Source organism: Thermobia domestica, chromosome 11 (genome assembly GCF_964235325.1).
Source record: "Thermobia domestica chromosome 11, izTheDome1.hap1.1, whole genome shotgun sequence".
Lineage (NCBI taxonomy): Eukaryota > Metazoa > Arthropoda > Insecta > Zygentoma > Lepismatidae > Thermobia > Thermobia domestica.
Window position 1 is genome coordinate 264,508,457 of NC_137464.1, and position 21,691 is coordinate 264,530,147.

Genomic DNA, 21,691 nt, shown 5'->3' on the forward strand with positions numbered 1-21,691 from the left:
GAATGCACCAAAATACTTCACGATGCATTCTATAGTTTCTTCAAAATGAGTTTAATGAAGATATTCAAATAAAACAAGATACTGTTTTATAATTTTCCCTTTAACAGTCTACTTTGTAAATTTGTTATATCTTCCACTTATCAATTTCCTGTACGACATGAGAATAACGGTTTCTGCACAAGTTAGAAAGAAAAATATGCATTTTTCTCAAGGATTCAGCTCACGTAAGAAATAATGAATAAATTTAATAATAAGGGCCGAGGAGTGATAAACTAACTCAGCAATAATGATTGTAAGTATAAATATAAAAACAAAAAAATATTCCATCATCGTTAGAATAAGATCAATGTAGTGAATCACACGATAGTGTGAACATAACAATCGACACAATAGTGTGTTCAAAGTCTTTTTAGAAAAATATCCATAGTATGTGACATTTTTTTTAATGTTTCTACCATTTAGACAGTGTACAAAAGAAAATTTCACCTGCACATTTCTGTACAAACGATGTAGAAGCGATTGAGATAATTTGTGGTTGAATTGGACATGGTGGGGGGCTTTCCATTTAGACAGACCCCCACTTTTTTCGTTCTGGCGGCGCCCCTAATTGTGTACAAACGAAAATTTCTCCTGCACATTTCTGTACAAACCATTGCGACAATTTGTGATTGAATTGGACATGGTGGGGGGCTATCACTTAGACAAGCCCCCACTTTGTTTTCGATCTGCCGGCGCCCCTAATTGTGTACATACGAAAATTTCGTCTGCATATTTCTGTATAAACGATGTAGAAGCGATTGAGATAATTTGTGATTGAATTGGACATGGCGGGGAGCTACCATTTGGACAGTCCCCCATTTATTTTCGTTCTAACGGCGCCCCTAATTGTGTACAAACGAAAATGTTGCCTGCACATTTCTGTGCAAACGATATAGAAACGATTGTGACATTTTGTGATTGAATTGGACATGGTGGGGGGTTGTCATTTGGACAGCTTGCCCACTGTTTTCGTTCTGGCGGCGCCCCTAAATGTGTACAAACAAAATTTTCGCCTTCACATTTCATTTCATTTTACTTATCCTCCATTCTGTACAAACTTGGAAATAATTTTCCGATAGTACATGGGATTCGTCATGGTTAATTGATGCAGTACATATATATTAGACACATTTGTTAAACATAATTCATACTTTTATACATTACAGTAATTTGAAATATCATTATACCAATACTACAGCATACCTTAAACATAAATGAACCTATCTTGTTACTTTGCTACTACTATTTACATTGTGACTATTTAATTGATCATATTCATTTGTTGTATAGAAGCAATGTGACAATAGGTATTCTTTTAATTTTCTTTTGAATGTAACATTAGACTTGATTACCTTTAATTTGTTTGGTAACTTATTGTGTAGCATAATACCAGCATATTTTACTTCCTTTTCGTACATTGCTGTTCTATGGTTTGGTGGATGAAAATTAGTCTTATTTCTTGTGTTGTATCCATGCACGTCACCGTTTGTTGTGTACTCATTTATATTGGATCTTACAAATTCTATTAAGCAATATATATACAAACATGGTAAAGGTAGTATAGCTAGTTCTTTAAAATATTTCCTACAGGACTCTCGGGGTCCTACACCAGCTAGGATTCGTACAACTCTTTTTTGAAGAACAAAAATATCTCTACTTTTTACAGTATTTCCCCAAAATATTAATCCATATCTTAATATGGATTCAAATGAGCAGTAATATAATATTTTTGCTGTATTTCGGTTTATAGTATTTTTGATGGTTTGTACGGCAAAACACATTTTTCTTAACCTATTCGCAATTTTTTCTATATGATAATCCCATTTTAAATCTGCTGATATATGTACACCTAAAAATTTTACAGAACTAACTTGTTTTATTTCGTTTTCTCCTAGTTTTATACTTCCTTTATCTAGATTGTTGTTTGTTAATTTAAAACTTATTGACAAGCTTTTTCTGAATTTACTATTAACTTATTATGATCAAACCAGTTCGTTAGCTGTTTTACGGTGTTTTCTATGTTAGTATTTAATCGTTGTTGGTTTTCGCCTGTTATTGCTACACTTGTGACATCCGCGAATAATGTGGCTTTTGCAGAGTTTAAATTATCCAGGAGATCGTTTATATATATCAAAAACAGAATGGCCCAAGAATTGATCCTTGTGGTACGCCGCATTTTATTTTATTCATTGTAGATGTGAAAGTAGTTAATTTTGAATTTCTCCCGTCTACTCTAGTTATTTCTACCACCTGCATTCTATCTGTCAAATATGAACGAAACCAGTTTCTTATTACTCCTCTTATTCCACATTTCTCTAATTTATATAAAAGTTCTCTATGAGGCACTAAGTCAAACGCTTTAGTAAAGTCTAAAACAATTCTATGCAGTTATTTCTTTTATCTAGTAGTTCGCTTACGTAATTCAGATATTGGTAAATAGCGGTTTCCGTTGATTTTCCTTGAATAAATCCATGTTGATCTTTTGAACTTGTTCCAGTACTTTGTAAATACAGTGTAACCTGTTTGTTCATTGCTAATTCTAATATTTTCGCAAATGTTGTAATAAGAGAAATTGGTCTATAGTTACTGATATCCATTTTATCTCCCTATTTATAAATTGGTTTGACTTTGGTAACTTTTAATTTATCAGGAAATACTCCTGTTTGGAAAGAAAGATTTATTAAATAGCATAAAGCTTCAGCTAGAGAATTGTTTACAACTTTTTTGATAAGCGCAGGAGGTACTTCATCAATGCCTGCTGACCATTTATTTTTCATTTGATTGATAATTTTTATTACGTCGGTCACATTTACAGGATATATATACATTGAATTTAGATTATTTCTTATGTTAACTTTCCCAAATTGGTTGCTATTTTTGTGTTTGTCATATATTCTGCTTAAATTCGTGTAATAAGAATTGAATGTGTCTGAAATCATTTGTGGGTTATGAATTACTTCATCATTGCGTTTTATTTCAGTAATATTTTCTCTTGTTTCATTTATTTTTAGTTCATTATTTACTAATGACCACAACGCTTTGGTCTTATTAGACGAATGCTGTACTATAATTTCGTTGTGCATTTGTTTTGCTGCTATAATTACACGTTTATATATATTTTTTTATATTTCTTGTAATATTTTTCGAATGTTTCAGCAGTATTTCCTTCCTTCCTTAACAAGTTTAGTGTTTTCATTTTTTGACTGGACATTTTAATACCCTGAGTACACCATTGTTTGGAAGCTTTTGTTTGTAAAGTAACACTCTTTTTGGGAAAAGCTACATTCAAATAGTAACTAAAGTTATCAAGAAAAACGTTCCAGGCTTCATTTAAGTCATTATGCAAAAATACTTCTTCCCAATTTTCATCTTGAATTAGCATTTTAATGTGCATAATATTATTTGTATTGAAATTCCGCCTATATGCGTGTATTTTTTCTTATTCCCGTTTTAAAGACGTACTTTTATTTATTGGTACATTAATTGTGAAGAGTTGACAGAGATGGTCAGAAAACCCAGTGTTTACTACCCTAGCATGACTATTTAATATTAAGTCATTTATCAGAAGTTGATCTATTGCTGTTTTGCTATTTTCGGTTATTCTAGTAGGTGTTCGTACGATTGATTTCAAGCCATACGTTTCTAACATAGCATTAAATTTAAAATCAATCTTTTCAGTTTTCAAAAAATCAACATTTATATCCCCTATTACTGCTACGTTTTCTCTTCTTTCTTGGTAACATCTAACAATTGTTTCCAGTTTGTTTGTGAATCGTCAGGTGTTCTATATACACATACTATAGCTAAATTTAATTGCAATAATTCTACTATGCTACTTTGAAAATGTTTATCTACATTAAAATTTTCAAATCTCGTATTTTTGTTTGCATCCAAGCCTGCTTTAACCAATATGCACGACCCCCCTCTGTTCATGTGACATCTACATGAATTTGCTAGTAATTTGAAACCTTCTATATGTAGGTACTCTATTTCATTTACCTTGTGCCAGTGTTCAGTTAAGCATATAATATCTACATCACGTAAATCATCTAGCATCGCTATTTCTAACATAAGCCTTTTTTGAGTGTTCCATCCCTGCACATTTTGGTGATATACCTTTATTGGAATTATGTTTGGTTTGTTTTGTTTGTGCTCATCATCACTAAAAAATCATCTGATAAGTTTTTTTGGAAGCTTTTTGTTTCTCATTGGTTTCTGTTGTTTTTCTCCCTTATCAAAGTTTGCATTTGGGTCGCTTACAACCTTTACACTTGAATCTTTACTTTTTACATTTGCACTTGAATCGTTACTTATTGCTGATACCTGGATATTTGTATCGGTCATTACTGGCATATTGGTCTGACCATCAGAGATGATTGGGGAATTAATTTCATGCCATGCAGAGGAATTGGTTGCAATTTGGTTTTATTTTGTATCATGTCTGCTAGTGTTTTTTCCATTTTTTCTTTACCTATTTTATTTAGGTGAAGCCCATGTCTTGTGAAGCAAGATCTCTTTACATTAACGTCAACAAATGTACAGTTTGGGTATAGCTTCACCCACTTCCTGAGTTTGTTATTTACTCTACATATTTCATCATTTACACAAGAGAAATTGGCTAGATCATGTCTATAAGGTATACCTACTACAATAACATTCACCCCTTTCACAGATTCTAAAAATTTACACATTTCTTTAAATATCTCACCCGATTCATTTTTTGCTACATCATTAGCTCCAGCCCAAACCACAAGATAATCACATTGTACTAAAGAATGACTTATGTTCAAGATATCTTTCGCCCTTGCACCCGGCTTTACTATACCTCATACTTCATAGCCATTACCCAAAATATGTTTGATTTCTGGAGCACAATCACGACTATGGCTATCACCAATTACAATTACCTTGGGACGGTCTGCTGTTTCACTTATAATCGTTCTTTTTACAGTAACACTGCTTGCAGTCTTTCTCAAGAATTGATTATCCTTCTTAGCACTAGACAAATTTGAAAATGTTTCACTTCTGTACTCTTTTACTCGTTCATTAATATGGGCAGGATGTTTTTTTCGCGATGGTTGAGAGTTAACTTCAGTCACTTGTTGATTACAGTTTACTGACATTTTGTTTTTCTGTCCCAAATCTTCAATCAGTGTTTTCCCAGCTTGTATATTTTCATTTTCAAGACAGTTCATATATTTATTCACCTCAGATTTCGGTTTGGAAGGGACCTCGGTAAGTAAGTCATATCTATTTCTGGTGCTAACACTGTATGTTATTTTCTTTTCTCCTTTTGCGTTACAGCCAGTTGAATTTTCGACCCTAATTGTTTTCTCATTTGGGAATAAACGATTTGACGTTCCAGTACCGAACTTACTGCGGGAAGTATTTGCATTGCACTGTACAATCTCGCTCCAACTATGGGGATAATTTTTTCCACTTGCACTAAGGGAGTTTTCACTTTTACACCTACATTTATTGTGTGAGTCATTTATGTCATTTTGTATTAGACTTAAGATTGAACGCAATGAGTCCAGTTCTTCTCGTAGTTTTTGCATTTCAGAGAAAATGTCACTCTGTAATAAGTTAATATCCCGATCTTCATTTGTTTTCATATGCACTACGTTGACACCACTATATCTATTTTTGCAATTTTCTTTACTTACGCAGTCACAGTGTTCTAATTGACAGGAGTTCTTGCAGCTACTACAATTAATAAAGCTTTCACAGGCTTCTTTACTATTATTCTTGATGAGTTCCTCATGAAATGTGTTTCTTAGTGCGACCTCTACAGCCCTCAACACTTGACGCCATCTTGAGTACCATTTCTGTAGAAAAGATGCAGAAACGATTACGATGATTTGTGGTTAAATTTGACACGGTTGGGGCTACCATTAGGACAGCCCTTCACTTTGTTTTCGATCTCTCGGCGCCCCTAATTGTTTACAAACGAAAATTTCGCCTGCACATTTTTGTACAAACGATGTACAAACGATTGAGACTATTTCCGAATGAGTCTTGAAAGGGTGGGAGGCTGTGTATATGGACGTGAAAAGCAGTACTGCAAAAATACATGTAATTCATATTGAGCACGATAGGAGGCAATGTATATTTCAGATTTTCCAGGGCGGAGGAATTGAATAAAGGTTGGCTGAATATAGTACTGTGAAAATTCTAGTAACTGAGATGGTGTACGCTCGGGAAATGCCATAGAGGGAATTTCGTAGCTCTAGGCCCAAGAGCCACCTCTATAATCATCACTGACTGCCATTTCAATAATGTGTTTTATGGTCTTATGTCCGTGTTCGCATTCTTTCCCTTCCCCTCCAACTGGATACTTGATACTTTTTCTATTCCAAATTTTTGTGCTAGTTTTCTGCCGAAACCTTAAGTTTTGTACTCTCATCGGTTTCGAGTTAGTTAATTATTTAAGTTTAGTATTCTCTTCATGCATCGAGCTTATATGAGACGTAGACTCAAAGATTATGATGAAATTCAAACACAGTGATCGTTAAAATTTTGTAAGCTCTATAGCGATCAACGTTAAAATCGGAAATGACCCAATTCTATCACTTCCAGTTGGCGAATCACCTCCATTAAGGAACTCCCTCTAGAGGAATCACTCTACTTATTTATTGCAAAAAGTAGAATTAATAAAATTCGCATTCGTCCAAAGTTATCGTGTGAAGTAACGGCCGCTCGTATGTACGTACTAATATCGATAAGTTCCACTACGTGATCCCAATTAATACTTCATATACTCCCGCCTCACACACACACTAGCATATGCATACACGAAAGTATACCTGGTAGTATCCACACGCTTACGCCGGAAACTAGAAACACACACAGACAGACAGACAGAGATAGAGAGAGAGAAAATCTTTTTGTACCTTTATACTGAATGCACCATTACTCACAAAACCAATTACAAAAGAAAAAGGAAAAAAATTGTAAATCAAACTTTCAAAGATTGGTACCACTGCTGCGTGTAACACATGAAATTGTTCCATAATGATTGATTCGTAATATGATGTATATCGGTTTCTTAATGGTAGTATAACAAAATGCCTTCAAATTGACCACAAAATAAAAAGTAAAATTTATTTCTCAAATTTTGTAAAATCCAAGTCGGTGGGCATTATGGGAACAGTCTACATTAACAATATATGCAAATAAATATTAATATACTTCACGTTTTCCAGTGGGTGCAAGAAAGCTTCGAATTGTGTTTGGTGTCATAATCATTAGCTGATGTAATATATATATATATATATATATATATATATATATATATATATATATAATCTTGTAAAATCGAATAATAATTTTCTTATTGTTTTCAGAAATGTTTACTTCTCTTGTACATTAGATACTGAAGATCTCAAACCTGAAAAGTTCTGCCCCTACGGAATCGGTCTGGATTATTTTAATATTTCATCTCAAAGGTAAAACTTAAACAGAAGACATTGTATGAAAATTAAAATGAAGACAGAAACCGAATTATTTGAAGAACACAATTATAAACTATACACTAGTATAGCTAGTGATCATGAAAACTCCCCTAGAAGACATTTGGAATGCAAGATAGATGAAGGTGCTAGGGAGGGAGACAACATCGCTTCAGAAATAAAAGAGGCTGGAGCAAAAGCAGATTGGGATGTAACTTTAAAAGGAATATGTTTGGTCAAGAGTTCATCAACGACCGATATATTTGTAAATGACGAGCGTTTTCACCCTAACATCAAGCCAGATTTTCCAGATTTTACATGCAACACAGAACAGTCAAGCAGTCATATGTCTGGCACTATTGCAGATCAGAACAAACAAAACGTTCAAGAAAGAGATAATGTGGAAGGATGTACTAATCTTCTGGCTTTCAGGTACGTTTATTTCCGTTGATTTCTTAATTAGATTTGTATAAATATTTCTTTTCAACACTTGCAATATTTGCACTACAACGTGCTTATAATTCCTTGAGTAGCCTTATTTTGATTATTTTATTCATTACTTACATTGAAGAAAGTAAGCCACCATTTTTGCGCAAGTTTGTTCGAGGAGTACCAGAAAAGGTAAAAGCGAATAAACTCTGACTTTTGTCATAGTGTATTTGCAGATCCATGCCGAAAACTCTAGGGTTCCATCTTTGATTTAATTCATGATGATGTTACACACGTGCTTTTCAATATGAAAATTTCCATCACGCCTTTACTTAGCTCTTAATATGGAGCTAATCACAGGTCAAAACGTGTTTTCCATGTGTGCCGTAAAGTATTTTATTATACTAGGTAAATACTATCATGTAAATTTTACTTTCTCAGTCATGCTTTTATAAACTTCTCATGTGTAAAGTCCTTAAAATTACGTAGATATTCTTAATACAGTGTGTCCATCAAATCTCGTCTCATAAATGTGAACTATTATAGCTTGAGAATCAAATATGTGATATGAATGAGTGTTATATACTGAAAGATTAATTTTTGACATACTTATGCGAGAAACCAATGTACTCCCATGCGCAGAAAAAAATTGCGCGTATACTGTAACTCACGATTTTCCGCATTTATTTTATTTTCCTTACGTTTATGGGTAAAATTGAGTTATTAGTATGTGAAGATAATAGAGAGCAATCCATCTAAGGAGATATTTCCAAAAAATATAATAAAATAATAAAAATATAAACAAAAAACAAAATTATGCTCGGTTTTGTGTATACTGGCAACGATGATTTCTAGGGATTTTTTCAGTAGCACAGCACGATTGCGGAGGAATTCAGTAGGGGAGTCGAGGAGATGGATCAAGTAACTGGATACTGGACTAAAATGTTGCATTTATTGGTTAAAACCTAGTGTGTAGATTGCCTGCCAAATATAAATTAGCTTCTGTAACTAAGATGTACGAAAATATAGAATTAAACAAAAAAACTCTTATGTTAAGGTTCGAAGCGACACGCACCATGGTTATGAAGATTATTTCTTAAAAAAAAAAAAAGAACAAACACAACGTAGCCTCTGTGGTTAGGTGGATAGAGTGGCGGATTCGTAGATGTTTTATTATTTTGACACCACATCGAATCCCATCCTATCCCATCCCATTTTTTTTAACAAAACATTATTGGAAGTGTGTAACTTTGATGTTAATAAGAACCGAAACAGTATAATAAGGAAATAACTTATTGATAGTATCCTTTAATCGACGTATTTATTCAGTATTAGAATACGTGTACTATTGGAAACAGTTATTGTTTTCAGTTTATGGTCTTGTATGTTACCTGCCCGTTCTTGAACAGCAGACAACTCACTTCGGATTTGTGTCAAGAACAGGAAAAATAACATACGCGACCTTGACAGTCTTCCCAAGTTTACCCCTTGTTATATCGACATGACGTTACATCGAATGATGCTTGTTGTCGTGAAAAAAAGGAAGAAAGGAAAAAGCTGATGTCAAATTATCGTTTGTCTCTGTGTGTGTGTGCTTTTTTTTTTTTTTTTTTTTTTTTTTTTTTTTTTTTTAGTATTGACTTTCTCCCTCTCTCTCTCTTTTTCATATCCACAATTGCAAGAAATTATGACCGACCTTTGTGGGTTTATTGGGAATAGGACGATTTATTTTGGATTGCTAACAGACGACATTTTTTTAACCATTTGCTTTAAACTTTGGCTTTGTGGCTCTTAGCATCCACGAAAGGTCATTATAAACTATATAAGCAGTTCCCGTTTTCACCGGCCGCTGAAAAGATATTGGGGAAGAGAAAAGTGCTTGCCGTAAAGATAATGAATAAAAAAACAAATAATTTATAAATATAATACACTGTAAAGTTACGAGCGATTACGGCTAAGAATTTAACGTGAGATTAAAATTACGAGTATTATGTATTATGATTAAACCAATAATATACAATAAGCAAATTACACATTTAACAACCTGAGTGCCTAAAAACAATTACTTTATTTTTAATTTTTATTTTTTTAAAATTATTTACTTTGATTAGATGGTCTTTTTGATTTATAGGAATGATTTTTTTTTAAATTTTATTTATAATTTGCGCTAACGGCAACGAATGAGAGTAGGGGATAATTTATATAACACTTGCGTTTTATTATGCACTGCACAAGGAGGGTGGGGATTAAGTCAGCCGCAGTTTTTTTCTTTTGGGCTTTTTTTTTTTTACAGAAATTTGGTTTTCTGTAAAAGTCAAAAACTAATTTGAGTGTTATGCTTATATTTACTAAATTCTAACGACGACAAAAACACGATTTCAAAATGCAATCATAAGTCTTTGTAAGGAATGTTTTCGTTGAACGAAGCTAAATTATACAGATCTATATATGCGGAACACGAATATTTCCAAAAGATAGCATGAATATGAACGATAATCATACCATATTTCTACATTATATAGTAGCGTGAAAAACTGATATTAAAATGATATAACAAACAGGCATAAGCTTTTTTTTCTAGCACGGCAACACATTAAACTTAACTCATTAAATTTTGGGAATTACAAATTATCACCTTACGTGTCGTTGTATTCCTATTCGTTTTCACGTTCGAGCGACGAAAGAAGAATTTGTAGTAATAGTGATAAAAATCGAATTCGAGATTTCAATGAATTCAAGTTTCACGCCCCCACATATCGAAAAAGTAATTTTGATGTCTGTCCATCTGTTCGTCTGTCGGTTCGTCACGCTTTTTCATGTATTCAAATAGAGGCCATACTGTTCGACGTATCTGGACCGAATTCTAGACATGAAGTTTTTATAACACTTTAAAAAAACTAACTAACTATATGGCCTATGGAACCCGGAGGTTCAATGCCGCGTTCACAAAAGCTCTCCACTGACTTCTATTCTTAGCTAACTGCATCCAGTTTCTACTTTGTATTCCAGTCTCTGCGAGATCCATCTTAATATTGTCCTCCCATCTGCGCCTAGGTCTTCCTAATGGTAGTTTTCCGATTGGTCTTCCAGTCAAGACTTTCAAAGCATTTCTACTTTCTTCCATTCTAGCTACATGACCCGCCCACCTAAGCCTCCTAGACTTGACGACCCTAACAATGTTGGGTAAACCGTATAAACTATGTAGTTTCTCGTTATGAAGCTTCCGCCATTCCCCATTCTCGTTCCTCTTGGGTCCGAATATTCTTCTCAGGATCTTGTTCTCAAATACTTTCAGTCTATGTTCTTCCCTCAGAGTAAGTGACCATGTTTCGCAGCCATACAGAACAACAGGCATAATAATCGTTTTGTATATTTTAAGCTTCAAATTCCTCGACAGAATTCGCGACAACAAGAGATTTTGAACCGAATAGTAACACGAATTCCCTGCTTTGAGTCGACATTTAATTTCTTCGTGAATATGATTTTCCTCTCTTAATATTGATCCTAGATATTTGAAACTATCCACTTTACCAAAAGTATTATTTAATATTTTAACGCATCCATAATTTGTTGTATTCCGGTCCCGACGCACTTCCATGTATTTAGTTTTCTCTGCATTTACTTCTAAACCCATGTCCCTGCAAGCGTATAATAAGATCTCTGCATTTCTTTCTATTGTTCTCCTATCATCACCTATTAAATTTACATCATCAGCATATGCCATACCTTGGTGAATACCATTCAACTGTAGGCCCTGGTTGCTATCTTTGATTTTCCTTATAGCGTATTCCAGAATGAAGTTAAATAATAATGGCGACAACGCATCTCCTTGTTTCAGGCCATTTTCGACGTGAAAGCTCGTAGACAAAAATTTTCCTACCCGGACTTTACTATGGGATTCATTTAAAGATATCTTAACTAATCTAATTAGCTTTCTCGGTATTCCAAGTTCTGTAAGAACGTTGTATAATGTTTCTCTCCTAACCGAGTCGTACGCCTTTCTAAAATCAATAAATAATTGATGTATCGGTGTATTGTATTCCCACTCTTTTCCGAGTATTTGGCGAATGGTAAATATTTGGTCGATAGTTGATCGATTTCGTCTAAATCCGCACTGATAATCTCCAATAATTTCATCTGCGTATGGGGTCAGTCTTGCTAACAGAATATTTGAAAGGATTTTATAGGATGTTGATAGAAGAGAAATGCCTCGATAATTATTACAGGCAGTTTTGTCTCCTTTCTAGTAAATTGGAACAATGATTGATTCTTTCCACTCTTGTGGCAATTCTTCCTTGTTCCATATAAGGAGAATGAGTTTGTGTATCTTGTTCCACAATTTTTCGCCTCCAGCTAAAATTAACTCAGCCGGAATTTCATCTACATCCGGAGATTTGTGTTTATAACACTATCGTTTCGAATTCTATATCCTCCGACACCTAAAAATAAGGGTAGTTTACTGAAGGATGAAAATTTAAAATCATTAAATTGTCTCAAAAACGGCTGTAAAGATTTTGTTTGTATTTTTACTAATATAGTATGAATCATTGCTCTGAAAAAATACGTAAGGTGTAATTTACTGTATGGGATGCATTTTTTGAACAATTTTCTCAATCACATTTTATAAATAAATGTATTATTAATAACCTGACAATATGACACAACTCGTTCGTCCTGTAAACATTCAGAAGAGGTAGTTTAGCCTACTCTTTGACGATTTTCCCATTAACGCCTGACCCAATTTTGTTCATATTTCATAAATAAATGTTACATAAATAACCTAACGATATGGTATAATTCCATCATCCTAAAAAGCTAGAAGTGGTATATTACTTTTCGGAGCAAGTTTTACCCTACGATTTTGTCGCTAATTACTCTGGCAATTTTGTTTGTATTTCATAAATAGCATAACTCGTTTGTCCTGAAAAGATATACAAGGGATATTTTATTCGTGGGGATGACTTTTTTAACGATTTTCTCAGAAAGTACTCAGACGCTTTTGCTCATAGTTCACATACAATTATCTGCTTAATAATTCTAATGTATGGCATAAGTTATTTCTAACAGAAATATGACGAATGGGTACTTTACTTTTGGACGTAAGTTGCTTCGAACAAAGTTTTCTAAAAACACATTATTTTATTCGCATTTCCCAAATAAATGTTTCAGTAATAGCTGCAGCCTAACACGAGTCAGTTTAAGAAATTCGAGCGAGAAAATTCAGTGCGTTTCATCCGTACCCATTCTTAAATATATTTTTAAATGTTACACCCAATCACAATTTTCCTAAGAAAATCGAAACTTCTTTTTAAATGTGCCTTGCTGTGGCCAAATGGTTCAAGTGCATTGGTTCTGGATTTGATTCCCGGTGAGAGCTAGTGTATTTTTATCCAACGTTAAGGAATAGGTGCAAAGAGAAATGTGTTTAAACAAGTCTAACCAAGCTAATGAATAATACAAAGAAATAATACAATATTACGAAATTCTAGAAGAAACGTTGTTAATATTAGATATTTGCGTGTAAAAGTCCAACCCATGACTGTCAACTCCAAAGGTAAGAAAGTGAAACATCCAATACCAGGTTAATCAGTGGTCTCTAGTTAAAGCTATCCTACTAGGAAGTGATTGAGATACCAAAAAATATTGTAATCGCTGGGAGGCATGTTAGGAGAATACATTGGGTGAGAGAGTTTAATACTGGAACTCATGAATAGTCTCTGTACCTTCGTTGAGTATTGAAGTGCGTAGGTCTATATAGGTTTGCATTGAAATTTGCATTAATACACAACATCTGTTGAACATTACGGGGGGCTTGCGGACAGGTTTGCAGTACATTTTACGGGGTTCGATATTGTAACGATCCTAGCAAACTCCTCAGCCTTTCCGCACTGTACTCTATAAGTTAAATTCGTGCTTAATTAAAACTGTGTGTTTAAATTTAACACTGTTAAACGTTAATACCTGTGCACAACGGGCAACAATCCGCCAGTAATTCTTTATTTTTGCCCTTTGTTTTAGCGCCATAAATGTCTTTGTTCATAAATTTCTTTGTCTATGGTTTTGCATATACGTAGCGTGGACATTAAATTTTGACTTCTACGCCATATGCATCTAATTACAAACACACCTATAGAACGAACACAACAAACTTGGAATATATAGTTTATGTATGGAAAATCATACACGAGGCGCTGCACGGGAGAGCAGTGTGCATACATATGACAGTCAACTTCCTAAGAAATTTATAATAATAATAACAGAAAACGAAACAGTTATTTACATAATGTATTTATTTAAGCATGGAAGTGCACTAGACTTAAGTTATTTCTCTCTCTCTCTCTCTCTCTCTTTGAAGGCAACAACCTTTAGGGTGCCAACACGTAGAAAAGGACTTGTGGTACTCATGACTATTGAGTGGTGTGTGTTTGGCACATCGGGTTCCTTCGTTGTTAGCCCCAGCTTTCTAGACCGGATGCAGTTATTCCTGGTAGAAAATACAAGAAAATATACCTTTCTATTACTATTAAAGTAAATAATTACACTCATTCCCTCAACGTGATACTTGTTTGTTTAACTGTATACAGACAGCTGATCCATGGGAGAATCGTTTATAATAATAAATAAAATGAACTCGACAAATATTCTTTAATTTGCTGGGCACGCCAGTGTGCCTGTTATCCGGTTGTGGCACACTGGAATATAGGGTATGGCTTTCTATTTTTTCCCCAACTATTTTAACTGCTTCAATTGAAATTAATCTATAATAATAAGAGTGAATTTAGTCTTCTTACCCTTCGATTTAGAAATAAGGTCCGCTAGAATTGTATATTTAAAAAATAATAATACTCAGAATTTTATAGAGTAGTTTGTTTTATTCGAAATGACATACTTCCTGCAACTGTTTGGGTTGGAATATTTTGATATCAAATCTTTAAGTTTTACGACCCACGGTTAAACCGACTAGGCTAAAGGACACGGTGATGATGAGAAATGAATGAAATGGTGGAATGAAGAAAGTGGGAGTAAACGGGAGAACCCCGAGAAAACCCATGCACATGGTGTTTGTCCACCACAAAACTCACTCGGTGCGAGCTGGGGTCGAACCAAGGATTCCATGCACCAAAGGTGAACGCTTTATCACTGAGCCACCGCGACCCCTCTGAAATTATTTATAGGAGAGAGTGACTACTTTATGAAAACTTGATATCGAACACATTTGTTTAAAAATACCAGCTCTTTGTGAAATATTGCTTAATATTCAGGAAAACCTAAGTCAATAAAATAATAATAATAATAATAATAATAATCTTAAATTAAAAACTCTCTGGACCTAGTGCATTGGCACATTTCCACGAATTAAAAAGAGTTTGTTTACTTCTCATGTAAGTGTAGAAGGACTTAATCCCTGTTGCTTTCAATATACGAAGAAAGTGTCCAACTTTCAAATGATATGCTACATAAAATGCCCTATGCAACATAATGTAATATAGAGTCATCATTTCAGGTTGTCTAAAGAACACTTTCGTTTTAGCAAGAAAGGAAGAAAATAGAAAATACTCAGTTTTAACCTAGTAGAAAGTATGCAGATTTAAGAGAAAATGTACAGATTTGTTGGATATTAAATGTAGTTCGGATTAATGGAGTAAGACACCGTACTTCATTGTATGAAATATACTGGGAGTAACCAAGCCATTGCCTATGGAAATATCGAAAGAGATACGTTAATGGTGTTAGTTGCCAACTGTTGTAGAAATGAAAAATTTAAGGAAATCTCTCAAACTCTAAAATCACAGATCCAAATTGACTAACTGCTAAATCTGACTAAAGCAAAAAAAAAAAGTCTTAATGACCTGTGTTACAGTTTCAGACACATCATTCTCATATCAAAACTACGATAGAAGTAAATTATGAATACAGGTGAATTTGCAGTTCTAGAATACCAACAAATGATTTTGCTAGATGTAAATTTTGGGAAAACATTTTTATAAGGTTTTAGATTTATTTATTGGTTTGTTTATTAGCTTCTCCATGCCGCAAACGTCACCAACACCTAGTGGCCCACTTGCTGGTAAATGGCGATCGTCAATATAGCGACGCGTCGAAAGATTGCCGCTAGTGTGCCACTAGTGACAGGGATTCGTCGAGTCGAAGCAGATATCTAGAATCGGGGATATTGAAGTTACCACCACGTAACAGCGAGGACTTCATTTTGATCCCCGCACCTTTGATTTGTCACGGTGAATCGCAAAGGGACCAACACGAACTGTCGCCAGTCATGTGTATGCGGTTATTATTATATATTACTTTTCCCTGACGAATTGTTATTATAAGGACAATACTTGAGCTCCGGGGGTCAAGAGTAACTCCTGCCTTTACATCATGAAGTGAAAAATCTTGAGATGGGTGCGTATAATTGTATGAATTTAGTTGGCAACTGTCGTCGATCACTAGCAAGTGAATATGGGAGAACTATGAAAAAAGTAAATAGACGCTTGCCATTTTGTTATAAAATTACATGACGAGTGCATTTGATCTGATTCCAAACAGTTATCGTCAAATATACACGGTTAATGGAGCACTCTGATTAGAAATATTAAAAATACTTCAACGATTTATCACTCTACAAGCTGTGTCTTCATAATCGCCTCCGTGGCGAATTCGGAAGAACACGCAACTAAAACCCTAAGGTTGGTGGTTCACGCCCAGCTCAGGCACTTTATCTTTACTTCTTTAAAAATGTTTGAAGACTCACCTTAATGCAAAGGCGATTTAACGTATTTTAGGGGAACAATTTTGTGGTTCGTTGGCGTTCCGTCGCTTCTCTGCCAGTGGTGGTATAATTTTCAAAGCGGAAGTGGGACCAATTTTTGGCTGCGGGACCACCAATTTTTGGGGACATGTCGCTAGTTGCCTATCGGTAGTCCACCGACGCTTACGGCATGGGGTTGTCCCCTCACAAGTGAGGCAGATTGTAATCGACCAAGAGTGTTGGGGAAAAATGGGACAACCGACTTCGACTTCTGAATAATCCGTTTAGGATCAAGTCGAATCAAGGCTGCGCCACGTATAACGAGATACTTTGTATCGGCGCATAATTACATATATCTCGGGCAGAAAGTGCTTTTACACAGGCACTATACCTGATATAATGTTAATTAAAAATAATAAAAGAAGAATGTTTTAATATATAAGAAATATACATTATTGTTTAGTCGGTTGCTATGTCGTTGTTTATAGATACTCAGTTAACATGTTGGATTGCAAGTCGGTTTGTGTGAATATACATTAAAAAGGAGTCAAAGAATAAATTATTTAACATTCATCACGGACTTGTAATTTCAGTAGAAAAGGTGAGCGTATTAGTGAATATAACTTCAGAAGATATTTTAAAGTGAAAACGATTATTGCCACTGAAGATATAACTGAACCAGGGTTAACGACTACCTTTGGTGAGTCGTTGTAAAATTTTTGGTTTACCTCACCCGGAACTCTTGTAAATTCATATCCCGAAGTCTAAGTAAGGGTGAATTTACCTTAGTAAGAAGGTTCATGAATACGAACTCAACTATCCTTAGAAGTGGTAGAGTAATTACAAGAAAAATCATGATTGGTGAGACAGTAGAGAATGAAACTGTTGATGATGCTAACAACGGGCAGAATATAGCTCCTATTGCACCCGGAATGTTGACATTAGAAGACCGAATTCTACTAGCATTACAGCGACAGGAACAACGACTAGAACAAAATTTAACTCAGATGTCCAAAGAGTTAAAACAAACGGTACAGCAAAAATCCGAAGAATTGAATGGACGATTAGAAACACAGTATGAAGAATTGAATGAACGATTAGAGAGACAACATGAAGAATTGGGTAGACGATTAGAACAAAAGTCCGAAGAAGCGAAACAATCTGTCATACAAGCTGTGACAGATATTACGTTACAATTCGACGAGAAGTTAAAAAGATTATCTGAAGATTGCAAGGATAATTACAATCATGTAATCCAAGAAGTTAATATTGTAAAAAAAAGATTTTGAAGTAATAGAATCATCTGTTCGTCAGCAAAAGATTCAGGTGACAGATAATTCTAACCAAATACGTGCAAATGCACAATTGATATCTACCTTACAGGAAGAAATTAGGACGTTACAGATTAAAGACAATGCCTATGACAACAACATGGTTAATGATCGTTTGGGGTTCCCTCATTCACAAGAGATGACCTCGCATTCACCCGAAGCAGATCAACAAGGACCTTGCGCTATCTCTTCTTCAAGTAATTCATCCGATGAGGATATTAATTTGGAAAAAATTCAACCAAGAAATACAGATGGGCGGAAAAGAGATGGTGGAACCACACATAACGCAGTAGGTAGAAATTTTCACTCAACACGAACACGAAACGGTGAAAGAAATGTAAAGTTAAGTGTAAAAATGAGCGAAATACGTGCTATGAGTAAGTTTAGTGGTAGATTTAATGAAAATGCTACTTCTTTTCTAGAAAAATTTCAGGACGAATGCAGTATAATGTGTATAGATAAATCTCAATATATGAAATTAATCCCTCATTTATTACTTCCACCGTGTTCTTTATGGTTTAAGGCAGTACGTGAACACGTCAACACATATGAGGAATTCAAGGCAGCGCTGATTGCAAATTATGAGAATGACTTTTTACTTGCAAACAGAGACGCTACGATTAGAAATCAACCTTTTAATCCTCGCTTGCACAAATCTGTTGTCGATTTTGTTGTGAATACGTATAATGAATTAAAAACTAAATCCACTACAATCTGAATCTAGAGTGATCGCATCTATTCGAAATTTACTACCGTTTAAATTACAACAAATCCTGTTTTCTACGCAATGCATGAGTTTTAATCATCTATTGATGCTTGTTCAATGTTATGAAACTCAATATCACGCACAGAATCATCAAGCGGGAATAGGCAAAATTAAAAACAATTCAGATAACTTTAGATCAGTACCAGTCCGGAATCTAAATATCCGTAATGTAGACGATACGGAACATAACCTAAATCGAGTAAATTTAAACAATCAGAACAATCAGAGTAGGCAAAGATATGATGGGAACACACCTAACCTAACTAATCGTGACTATAATTATGTCAGACCATTTAACCAAAGTAGGCTCAAAAACAGACGAAATACATGGCGAAATTCTAGAAATACTGTAAACTACATTGATAGACGTAACCGTAGTTCAAGAGATGGCACTTCGTATCAAAATCAAAATAATGACACAATTCCTGTACAGAATAATAATGCGGGACATAATCTTGATTGTGCGGTACAACGTACTTTATTAGAACCATATACAAGTACGAATCTAAACTGATTGCAGTTGATGTGGTAGGGGTTAAACCCATATCAGCTATTGATTCTTATGAATATTTATGTGTGAAAATAAATTTAATTTCTTCTTTTCGTTCACTTGAACATAGATTATTATATCTACCTTTGGTGAATCGTTGTGTTGTTATTGATTAAAAACAAAGGTTATTTATATTATATTGATTTATGTTGAAACTTTATTGTCAAAGATTATATTCAGTAGAAGGTTCATTCTGTTAAGCTAATTATCCGACGACTGTACTCATGTGTAACCTTATATGATATTTGGATAAGATTCTTTTGTATCATGACGCCTTGTTGATATGATGTATACTTTAAAATACCATCTTACGTAATTGTTATATAATGCGCCCTGGAAGGAGCAAACATCTTTTTTTCCCATGACCGTTTTTAATGATGAATGAAATCGTTGATCATTGTAATTTGTGTTTTAAAATGTAATTATCTCTTACACTTTTGATTTCGCATCCTTCGTTGATCGTATTAGTAAGCGACGACATTTTTAATGATAAAGATAATAATAATGGAATAAAAGTTTTATTGTAAATGTATTTATATAAAGGAAACTTAATGAAGTTATATATGAAGGGCGATCAAAATGTAAAGAATAGCACTATTCTTATGTCATTATTATAAACGGACCAGTGGTTCTTAAATATAAAAGTCAAGCTCCATTGTAACTTTTATATTTAGTCCCTTTATCGGGCGACATTTTATATAACGAGATACTTTGTTTCGGCGCATAATTACATATATCTCGGGCAGAAAGTGCTTTTACACAAGCACTATACCTGATATAATGTTAATTAAAAATAATAAAAGAATGTTTTAATATATAAGAAATATACATTATTGTTTAGTCGGTTGCTATGTCGTTGTTTATAGATACTCAGTTAACATGTTGGATTGCAAGTCGGTTTGTGTGAATATACATTAAAAAGGAGTCAAAGAATAAATTATTTAACATTCATCACGGACTTGTAATTTCAGTAGAAAAGGTGAGCGTATTAGTGAATATAACTTCAGAAGATATTTTAAAGTGAAAACGATTATTGCCACTGAAGATATAACTGAACCAGGGTTAACGACTACCTTTGGTGAGTCGTTGTACACGGGAAGGTAGAACAAGTGAGGCAATCGTTCCAAGCACTACGCTCGACAGCTTCCGTCTCATTCACGACTTAGACTCTTCAGGAAAAGTAACAAGTTTATTACTTGTAATTTATTCTTTGAGTCAAAGTATTTTGCAATAAACCATCGTTTTGTAAGATATTTTTACGATTGTATACTATTAATTTCGAAAATTGTACACATAATATAATTTCCCATCATGGATTTGAAAAAATCAAAATTCGAACAAAGAAAGATCTTCGATCCACATGTCTCTTTCATTATTGACCCTTAATTTATTTTAGTCCTAGGCAAAGCGAATCGACGGGATGGCTCTAAGTGAAAACATTCATTTAGATGGTTAAGTAATCTGGAAATTCCTGTTGTTATTTCATGAAACACAACAAATCTTGAGAAACAAAAACAATTTTGCTTACCAGGGGAAGGGAGTAAATCATCTGCTTACGTTTGCTTAACTAGGAAGAAGGCAAGGGCGCCGATCCTAGGGGGCCGGGCCCCCCAAAGCTCATGTAGGCCCCCTTTGTATTTATGAATATACAATATTTGGCATAATTTGAATGCAATTTGCCTTAAAATCCTAATATATATCGTCTGCATTTGAATGCCCTCCCAGAAAAAAAAATTTACAGAGAAATCGGCGCCCTTGGAAGAAGGTCTAGTGAAAGGAATAAAAATGTGATAACGTAATGCTTGAACAACTCTATCTAATGGAGAAAAGTAAATTAGTATTCAACACTTCTTTCAATTTTAAGCATTTCAAAGATTCTCGTAATTTAGTAGCGTCCCGGATTTGCATTTTTGAAGTACGGGTACTCTATCTATACCTTAACGTTTCAGACGACGCACTTAAGCCGCTTTGCCACAAGAGGCACATAGGAGTTTTTCTTTCGATTTCTTTAGGAATATTGAGAATGGTATGACTTTTAAAACTATGTTTAAAAAGAGAATACATATCGACACAATAAGATGATAATCTAATATTTAGGAAATATATTGAATTGTTTTTAATTTGTTCTCACGCTACCAAAACAGTATTTTTTTTTTATTCCAGCCTTTTAATATAAGCATTTCACACTATTGTCTGTTCTAGGACAATACAATTATAGTTCATGTATATGCTAGCTTTGGAAATACAGTAGAATTTCGCTTATCCGACATAAACAGGCAGGCAGAACGCTGGATAATATGGATGTGTTAAGAAAAGACCTGTTAAAAGTAAAACTTATGATATAATTTTACATATTACACATCTAACAATAATGTT

General features: G+C 34.2%; 1 protein-coding gene across 10 annotated transcripts in view; it reads left to right on the forward strand.

Moving 5' to 3' along the window:
- Positions 1-21,691, forward strand: part of LOC145665034 (uncharacterized) — a 487,711-nt gene that overhangs the window by 460,239 nt on the left and 5,781 nt on the right. For 5 of the 10 annotated variants that reach the window (XM_081732263.1, XM_081732261.1, XM_081732266.1 and 2 more), the window contains exon 2: positions 7,386-7,922. The exons of 4 other annotated variants lie outside the window; for them this stretch is intronic. In XM_081732263.1, the coding sequence (XP_081588389.1) occupies positions 7,513-7,922 (410 nt within the window). In that variant the 5' untranslated portion in view covers positions 7,386-7,512. The remainder of the gene's footprint in view (positions 1-7,385; positions 7,923-21,691) is intronic. One more of the 10 variants, XM_081732265.1, reaches the window with a different exon arrangement.